This window comes from Lathyrus oleraceus, chromosome 7 (genome assembly GCF_024323335.1).
Source record: "Lathyrus oleraceus cultivar Zhongwan6 chromosome 7, CAAS_Psat_ZW6_1.0, whole genome shotgun sequence".
NCBI lineage: Eukaryota > Viridiplantae > Streptophyta > Magnoliopsida > Fabales > Fabaceae > Lathyrus > Lathyrus oleraceus.
Window position 1 is genome coordinate 349,239,209 of NC_066585.1, and position 9,463 is coordinate 349,248,671.

General features: G+C 34.4%; 2 protein-coding genes across 2 annotated transcripts; one reads left to right on the plus strand and one right to left on the minus strand.

The window, feature by feature from the left end:
• Positions 1–861: 861 nt before the first annotated feature.
• On the minus strand, positions 862–1,607 carry LOC127106889 (putative cell wall protein). Its single transcript, XM_051044184.1, has one exon. The coding sequence runs from the start codon at positions 1,493–1,495 to the stop codon at positions 1,076–1,078; it is 420 nt and encodes a 139-aa protein (XP_050900141.1). The 5' UTR covers positions 1,496–1,607; the 3' UTR covers positions 862–1,075.
• A 5,661-nt stretch (positions 1,608–7,268) lies between these two features.
• LOC127103773 (uncharacterized) lies at positions 7,269–8,482 on the plus strand. Its single transcript, XM_051041006.1, has 3 exons — positions 7,269–7,869; positions 8,181–8,312; positions 8,355–8,482. Exons 1-3 carry the CDS (start codon positions 7,269–7,271, stop codon positions 8,480–8,482), a joined length of 861 nt encoding a protein of 286 aa, XP_050896963.1.
• The last annotated feature ends 981 nt before the right edge of the window (positions 8,483–9,463 follow it).

The window sequence follows — 9,463 nt, forward strand, 5'->3', positions numbered from 1 at the left end:
ACCTTATATTTATACTGGATCGAGATAGTTGTTTCTGATGGTTCCTCAATTACGTCGAGACACATGGCGCCTTGCATGTGCGCATTCATCCACTATGCTCCACGTGTGCTCTCAACAGTTTCTGATGAGGGCGAAGTTCCCTCCCTTATTTGAATTTTGAATCTTTGATCGAAAACTGTTTTCAACCGTTTCTTTAAGAGATTCTTCTAGAGTCTCAGTTGTATGTCGATCCTTATTCACCTTGCCCAATCAAATCACCTCCAGCTGGTCGAATACCACTTTTTGATCGAAAACAACTGTACATATGATTTCCAATTTTGGTAATTCTTAATGGGCGTCAAAATTATGAGCTAACACTCTGGATGCAAATAATCCACAAGCTTGCTCTTTTCCAGTGATGGATAGCATTCCGCTTGTAGCAGCCTTCATAGATTACATGTTAAAAGTGATGTTCTAGTCTCGTCCATCGTCAAAATATCACCTACAAACATCACTATTTGAACTAGATTTTCATAAAAATTTAATAGTGAAAATAGTAGCATGAGTGCTTGGTTTCATCGTCTACCTTCACATCTATATGCTTTAAATTTGATATAATCCTATCAAAGTTACTAATATAAGGACGGAATAAGGTGTTTTCTTCTATCTTACATATATAATTTGGATTTTAGATAAATCCGATTATTAGAATATTCCTTTATACATTAATTACTTCACCATATGCTACATGACCTCGTAAAGAAATGAAGAATATTTTTAGGTTGTGTTTTATACCCTTTATTCCTACTTTAATAGAAGCAATCATTCTGAGGTTAAATTAGTGAATATTGATCGACAATCAACAACTACTTTGAAGAATAATTAAAATATTAAACTCCTATAATATTAAATTAAATCAGATGGAAAACATTAAACAAGACACTTACATACCAAGTAGCAAGCTACTAATGTGTACATCTAGTACTAGCACACTTATTTTCATGGCAAGAAAACAGTAAAAACGATCTTAATAAGAATCACAAGCTCACAAACCCCACAAACAAGGTCTAGCTATTGCAATCATGCATGAGTAAATTCATGGATGAGCTGTTGGTGTAACTCTTCCACCGCCAACACCACCACTCCCAGGTATCGGAACCTCGACGCCCGGGTTTGGAGTTGAAGTGTCATCACCACCAGGAACATAACTGTGACCTGTTGATCCCGATCCTGATCCAGATTCTGATCCTGAGCCTGATCCCGATCCCGATCCTCCAGTGCCACCAATAAAAGGGTTATTAGGTGTAAGCCCAGAGTGTGGTGGAAATCCAAAATGTCCAATGCTTGGAAAATGCAGTTTACCATGATCATGCTTGAACAGAAACTGAGGCTCTTTCTTGTCATCTTTGTCGGAGTTCTTAGCAATGTTGCGGCCCGCAACTGCTTGCCAATTAGTCACAAGAAGGATATTGAAAATGAGAAGAAGTGCAAAGAAAGAGTAAGCTCTTTGAGCCATTTTTCAGATAAGAACTAGGAGAAGGATATAGTGATATTTCTTAGCTTGTGATTTTTGTGTTGAAACCACATGAGAGTGAAGGCATTATATAATAATTTTGGTTCTAGAGATTTGAGTGAACATTGGCGGTGAAGTGAAGTCATGAACATGATCATCACTTACTAGTTTCTGTTTATGGAAAACGTTCACCAGTGACATGGCGGTCACTAAATGATCATCATTTATGCACCGTAATTTGTAGAAAACATTGGAATGAGAAATGGAATATTACACTTTCTTGTTCTAGATTCATTCTTCACGTTTCTTTGCTTTCTTTGCTAAGTAAAATTTGATTAATTGAGTACGAAGGTACTCCTCCCAATTACACAAGATTTTCAACAAAATTTAAGGGAGTTCAATGGACCTACCTTTACACCAATCATAAAAATTATCGCACCCTCTAGACTTAATTTTTATTACATGCCAAATCCAAGCCACTGCCTTAATATTGGTTACAATTTCTCCTGCATCGCATATCTCTCCTTTAAATGTTGTTTCTCTTGATCCAAATACACTAGCAAATTGCAAGCCAAATTACATTTTCCTTTTTTTTTTTCAACTTTTCCCTTCAACGCTTCTGAGAGCTTATTGAAATGCTCCTTGCCCAGACTTTCATGAAATTTCTCTACTACAATCCATTCTGCTATCCTGCTCCAAATTTCGACAGACAATGGGCATTGGAAAAACAAGTGGAATAAGTTTTCAACTGTAGTGTTTCTTTACAAAAATAAAAACTGTAATGTCATATTAGTTAGAAAAATGGTATTGACACAAAATTCTTACACTTACATCTTATTTTATTGGTCACATATACCATAAACAGTGACATTTATAATTTTGATCTTTTTACGTCTTTTTCTCTCTTTCTCTCTCAAACAACTTTAAAATTAACAGTGTGTAAAAATTTGTTTTACAATTTATAATTTAGTTAATAAGTGTTATGACATTAAAAAGTAGACTTAACTCGTAAAATAAAGTTGAATAATTGAATGTAAAAAGTTGTTTAATATAATTCGTAGTTTGGTTTTTTAGTGCCCTAACATCAAAAAATAAAGGCTTACCTGATAAATCAATTTTGATTAATGTTGTGTAAAAGATTAGATAATACAATCTATAACTTGGTTAATGAGGACTCAAACACCAAAATTGTGCTACATTAATTAATTTTAGTTAATGAGGGCTCAAACAGCAAAAGAGTACCATCAACATAAAGACATAAATTTCGATGAGCCTTATGCCTTTGGAGTTAGATCAGAAGCTATAAGGATATTTTTAGATTTTTCATCTATTTTAAATTTCAAACTCTTCGAAATGGATGTAAAGAGTGTGCTCTTTAACAGTTACATCTAAAAGAAAGTATATATTGATCAACCTCTTAGATTTCAAAATTTCTCTTCTCCTAATCATGTCTTCAAGTTGAAAAATGCTATCTACGATTTTAAACAAGATCCTGGAGCTTGGTATGACCGTTTAAGCAAGTTTGTGTTTGAGAACAAAATTTCAAAGAGAAAAGATTGATACAACATTTTTCGTTAAGAAATTTGAGCAAGGTATTTTAGTAGTGTGTATATATATATATATATATATATATATATATATATATATATATATATATATATATATATATATATATATATATGACATTGTACTTGATGCTACAAATGAGTTCTTGTGCAAGAATTTTTCAGATATGATGTAAAACAAATTTGAAATGTGATGAACAGGCTTCGGTACTTTCTTGGTTTACAAATTTATCAATAAATGAAGGAATCTTCATCAATCAAGTTAAGTATTGTAAAGATATCTTAAAAATAATTGGTATGGAAAAAGCAAAACATAACTCAACTCCCATGAGCACTTCGTAGAGTATGGATAAATAAAAGGGAGGAAAATCATTTGAAGAAAGAAAATATTGAGGTATGATTGGTTCCCTTCTTTAGTTTATTGTACTTCATCCTGATATTATGTTCTATGTTTGTATGTGTAAACGGTTTCAATCAAACCCCAAATAATCACACTTCATTGTAGTCAAACACATTATGAGGTATCTCACTAACACATCATTTATGGGTTTATGGTACCCCAAAATTTATGATTCTACTTTGGTTGACTACTCTGATTCCAATTTTGGTAGTTGTCAATTGGAACGGAAAAGTACCTGTGATACATGTCATATGCATGAGAACTCGCTTGTCTCATCGTATAGTAAGAAACAAACAGGTGTAGCATTATCCACAACTGCAGTGGAATACGTCGAAGCGGGTAGTTGTTGTACACAAGTTATCTAGATGAAACAACAATTAAGTGATTATGGAGTTATTCTCGAAACTGTCATGATAAAATGCTACAACATTAGCGCCATAAATCTCACTAAGAATTGTATACTTCACTCTCGGAAGAAACACAGTTAGATTAGGAGCCATTTTATTAAGGATCGTGTCAAAAAAAAGGGTTTGTATAATTAAGTATGTGTATTCATCTAATCAACTGGCACACATTTTTACAAAATCTCTTTCTAAAGAAAGTTTCATAAGAATTGAGTTAGGATTTCTAAATGAATCATGCATATATTAATTGGTTATGTGCTTCTTCTTTTTCTTCTTCTTCTTCTTCTTCTTCTTCTTCTTTGAGACGTTTATTTGTTTCTTCTTCTTCTTCTTCTTCATTTCCTCATTTTTATAATACTAAAGGGGAGAAGTATAATATCAAGGGAAGTAAAGCATATCTAGTTTTTTGTGAGGAAAAGTTAACTACTCCGATATTTTCATCTTTATTTTTCTGGCTTACCTCCTCACTGAGAGATGTGTTGTCATCATCAAAAGGGGAGAATGTGATTATATGTGTTATGCAGTCAGAAGTTGTAACATTCCGAAATTTGATTAGTCTATTTAATCAAATAAATTGTATTTTTATTTAATTATTTAGTATGTAGTGTACTTTTAATTAAATATATTGTGATTTGTATGTGTATGTCGTGCATGGTGGGGTGTAATGAGTGTTTTGGTGGGTGGTTAGAATAACTAAAATAATAAAAAATAATTAGAATTAATAATTATTTTTAATTAATTAAATTAAAATTAAAATAGAGGTTTTTGGTGGAAAATAGGAACTAAGGAGAAATAAGGAAAATAATAAGAAAAAATAAAAAGAGTTTGGCCTTAGTGTAATTATTAAGAGATGAAATTAGGTTTTTAGAGATAAAAAGGGGTTAGTGGAGCCTTGAGGAAAATAATACGTAAACTGAGAGATTTTGGAGAAAAAGGAGACTAGGGCTTGAAGAGGGAAGAACACAAATCACCAACATTTATCAATTCTGAATTTTGGCTAGGAATTTGAGGTAAGGGGGAGAAAGGGCTTCTATATGGGTGTTTGGCATGAAAGGATAGAGAAGAGAGACCCTTACTCTCTTTAGAGATTGTGTGCAATCTTTTATAAATCGTTGTTGTTATGTGTTGATCTGAAAATTGATGATTGAAGGTGTGGTTATAAAATTTTCGTGACTGAATTCGTGTATGTATTGTTCTGTTTATGAGTATGTGATTTTTTGCCATTGTTGAAATTTTGAAGCTTTGAACATAAACATGAATTTGATGAAAGTGATATTCATGATTTAATATGTTTGTTATAATACGTTTAATTGTGATGAGATTGTTATATGTTGTTAAATTCATGATATGATGTGTTTGGATGTTATAATGAGGATTGAGTTGATGTATGAGGGATAGGGAATGGGGTAGATGAATTTAACGTGTGAAAAATGAGATTTTTTTTAATTTGGGATGATGTCAATCAATTGGCATCCTGTGTCAAATTATTGCACGCGGGAAAAATTAGAAAAATCTAAAAAATTAAACCATGTTAATCGATTAATTCCCCGAATCAATTGATTGCTCTTAACCAAAACGTGAAAAATTGGAAAGACATAATATAATGAGGACTAATGTCAATCGATTGCCCCCGTATGTCAATCGATTGAATCTAGTTGAATTTTGAAAAATTGCTAAGTTAAATCCTATTATTTTATTCGATTGTTTTTGTCATAACTTTAAATTCGTATACCAAATGAGGTGCGGTTTGAAGGTTGGAAAGCTAACGCCTATGACTATCCCATGGTGATGTATTAAGAGGCTAGATGGGTGTTAAAATTTGTGAAATTTAATAACTTTAGTTGCTATGCACTAGTTAACAATAATGAACAAATGGTTAATTGATGTAAATGAATGAATTAATGATGAATTTATGTTAAGATGATTTAACATGATTGAGTATTGTGTGGATGTGTATTCGATGTGATTCTGATGTTTGGTGATGTTATATGATGTGAATATGACTCGTATTGTTATGAAATGTATGATTATGTGGTGATTAATTATGTATTAATGGTGAGCATTGTTGTTATTATTTTTGGATAGTAATTAAGAAGAGGGAATTACTATTGTGTGTCAATGCATGTTGGTTATGGTCAGAAGGGGGACCGTAAGCATTATTATTGTTGTTGCATTGATTAGTATGGGCATGCATTATTGTGTCGTGTCGTTAAAATAGGCATGTTCGCTAGTTTAGAAGGGGAGACTAGGTACTTATCCCAAGCTCAAAAGTGTGGGCTTGGAGCTCAGAAGGGCGGCTTATGGATTCAGATGGGGGGACCCGGTTCCTAAGAGAACCAAACATTTAGTTGGTACCACATGCGTAGTGTCATATTATGTCATGAGTCATATTACATATAATATGTTGTGTATTGAATGTATGATATGTTGTATGTTTCTCTACCTTTCCATTCTTTACACCGTTTCTATCAAAGTTTATTTCTCACCAATATTGCTTAATGTTGTCCACCATAGACATCTTACAGATAATCAAGAGTAAAGTTGTTGATGTGTGTGGAGGATGGTTGGTTGGAGCTATTCTTTGTTTTATTTATTGCTTCATGAAAATTTAGTGGTTTTAGTGTTCTGATCTTGTAACATCGGAAATGGGTCGTTTTTGTTATGCTTTGTGTTAATGCTGAATTATGTGTTTTAGAGTTGAATACTTTATTTGCAAAGTTTAAAATGAAATTGTTTCGGTATGATTTTTTATGCATGTTGTCACATGTTTTTGATGAGTTTTTGGTGTTGATCGTTGGTGACACCTTAAATTTTCGATTAAATATTTCCAAATAAGTTTCGGGGTTTATGGTGTTACATTAGTGGTATCATAGCAGGTCGGTTCATCCGGCCAGGCTTTTTTAATGTTGTATGTTTTCTAGTATGCGATGAGTGTATGAACATTGTCAGTGCAATGTTTCTTCTAATGGTTGTTTACTGGTGTGCAAAAATATGGCAGGAGGAAGAAACAATTGAGAAATTGTTGATGCTTTGGAGACAATGGCTCAGGCACTGCAGGGTCTGCAGAATTATGCTGGTGATGAGTTATGTGGATTGGGAAAGTTTCAGAGAAATAATTCTCCAACCTTCAATGACAGATATGACCCAGAGGGTGCACATACATGGCTCAGGGAGATTGAGAAGATTTTTCGAGTGATGGATTGCACTGAAACTCCGAAGGTGCAGTTCGGTACTCATATGTTGTTAGAGGAGGCCTAAAACTGGTGGGAGAATACGCGTCAAGGACTGGAGGTTGTTGGTGCTGAGATTACTTGTAATGTGTTTAGAACTGAATTTTAAAGAAGTATTTTCCATAGAATGTGCGCAAATAAAAGGAAATTGAGTTCCTCGAGCTAAAGCATAGAAATATGACAGTTGTTGAGTATGTTGCTAAGTTCGAAGAGTTGGTGAAGTTTTGTCCAAACTATAATAATGCGGAAGCTGAAGTGTCGAAGGGTATCAAGTTCGAAAGAGGATTACAACCTGAGACCAAGAAAGGTATTGGCTATCATGAGATTTACCGATTTCCTATGTTGGTGAATAAGTGCAAGATTGATGATAAGGATAGTAGAGCCCGGTGTGCTCACTATAAGAGGCTTAGTGAGAAGAAAGGGAAGAATCAGTATCTTGGAAAAATGTATAGTGCTCTAGCTGACAAAGGGAATCAAAAGGCTTCATATGAGAAAAGGACAAGTAGGGAAGAGACTCAATCCTTTGTCAAGTGCTTTAAGTGTGGGATTATGGGTCATCATACCAATGACTACAAGAGTTCTGAGAAGAGATGCTTCAAGTGTGGGAATATTGAACATCTTGTCACTGATTGTAAGGGTAGTACACTGTCCTTCTTAAACTGTGGAGATTCAGGTCACATTAGTACTCATTTCCAGAAACCCAGGAAGGTCCAGTCTGGAGAAAAAGCTTTTGTTTTGAATGGGTCAGAGACTACTGGCATAAATAGATTGGTTCAAGGTACACATTTTATTAATGGTATTCCTTGATTGCTATTATTGACACGAGTGCAACGTATTCCTTTATTTCTCTTGATTGTGCTGAGAGGTTGGATTTAAAGTTATCTTCTATGGTCAGGAGTATGGTTATTGATACCCTAGATAATGGTTTGGTGACTACTTTGTGGGTGTGTTTAAATTGTCTGCTGACTATCTATGGTAAGATTTTTGGGATGGATCTAGTCTGTCTACCATTGAATAAACTCGATGTTATCCTTGGAATGAATTGGTTGGAGTTCAACCATGTTCATATCAACTATTCCAATAATTCAGTGTCATTTCCAAAATTTGATGCAAGCGACGAGTTATTTGTGTCTGCAAAGCAAGTGGATGAATCCATGAAAGATGATGCTAAAATGTTTATGATATTGGCTTCTATGAAGGATAAAATCAAATTTGTGATTGGTGAATTACCAGTGGTGTGCAATTTTCCATAAATGTTTCCAGATGATATTAGTAATTTGTCGTTGGAGCCCGAGGTTGAGTTCACCATAGACTTAGTACCCGGTACTAGTCCTGTATTGGTGGCGCCGTATAGAATGTCTGTTTCAGAGCCGAGTGAGATAAGGAAATAATTAGAAGAGTTGCTTGAGAAAAAAATTGTTCGACCGAGTGTTTCACCGTGGGGAACACCGATGTTACTAGTCAAGAAGAAAGATGGTAGCAAGAGGTTGTGTGTTGACTATCGACAACTGAATAAAGTTATAATCAAAAACAAGTATCATCTTTCGAGAATTGACTATTTGATGGATCAGTTGGTTGGTGTTTGCGTGTCCAGTAAGACTAATTTACCATTGGCTTATCATCAGATTCGTGTGAAGTCAGACGATATTCTGAAGACTACATTCAGAACGAGATATGGTCACTATGAGTATCATCTTTCGAGAATTGACTATTTGATGGATCAGTTGGTTGGTGTTTGCGTGTTCAGTAAGAATAATTTACCATTGGCTTATCATCAGATTCGTGTGAAGTCAGACGATATTCTGAAGACTACATTCAGAACGAGATATGGTCACTATGAGTATTTTGTGATACCATTTGGGGTGTCTAATACGCTTGGTGTGTTTATGGAATATATGAATAGGATTTTCCATCCTTATCTAGATCAGCTTGTGGTAGTGTTCATCGACTATATTTTGATATATAGTCTGATGGAGAGCATGTGGAGCATCTGAAGATGCTGTTGCAGACCTTACAAGAGAGGAAACTTTATGCCAAGTTGTTTAAGTGTGAGTTCTGGTTGAGAGAAGTGAGTTTTTTTGGGTATGTGATATTTAGTGGTGGTATGTAGTGGATCCGTAGAAGGTTGATGTTGTGTTTTAGTGGGAGACCCTAAAGCCTGTTGCAGAGATCATAAGTTTTCTGGTTTGGCTGGTTATTATGGTAGGTTTATTGAAGGTTTTTCGAAGTTAGCATTGCCTTTTACTCGGTTAACTCGAAAGGCTCAAGCTTATGTGAGGGATGTTTAGTGCGAGGAGAGTTTTCAGGAGCTAAAGAGGAAGTTGATGTCTACTCCAGTTTTGATTTTTCCAAATTCGAGTCAACCCCTTGTG

Coding starts and splice junctions, on each gene's coding strand:
- LOC127106889 (XM_051044184.1), bottom strand. CDS start 1,495: ATGGCTCAAAGAGCTTACTCTTTCTTTGCACTTCTTCTCATTTTCAAT.
- LOC127103773 (XM_051041006.1), top strand. CDS start 7,269: ATGACAGTTGTTGAGTATGTTGCTAAGTTCGAAGAGTTGGTGAAGTTT. Junction 7,870..8,180: donor CATAAATAGATTGGTTCAAG/GTACACATTTTA, acceptor CCAATAATTCAG/TGTCATTTCCAAAATTTGAT. Junction 8,313..8,354: donor TAAAATCAAATTTGTGATTG/GTGAATTACCAG, acceptor AAATGTTTCCAG/ATGATATTAGTAATTTGTCG.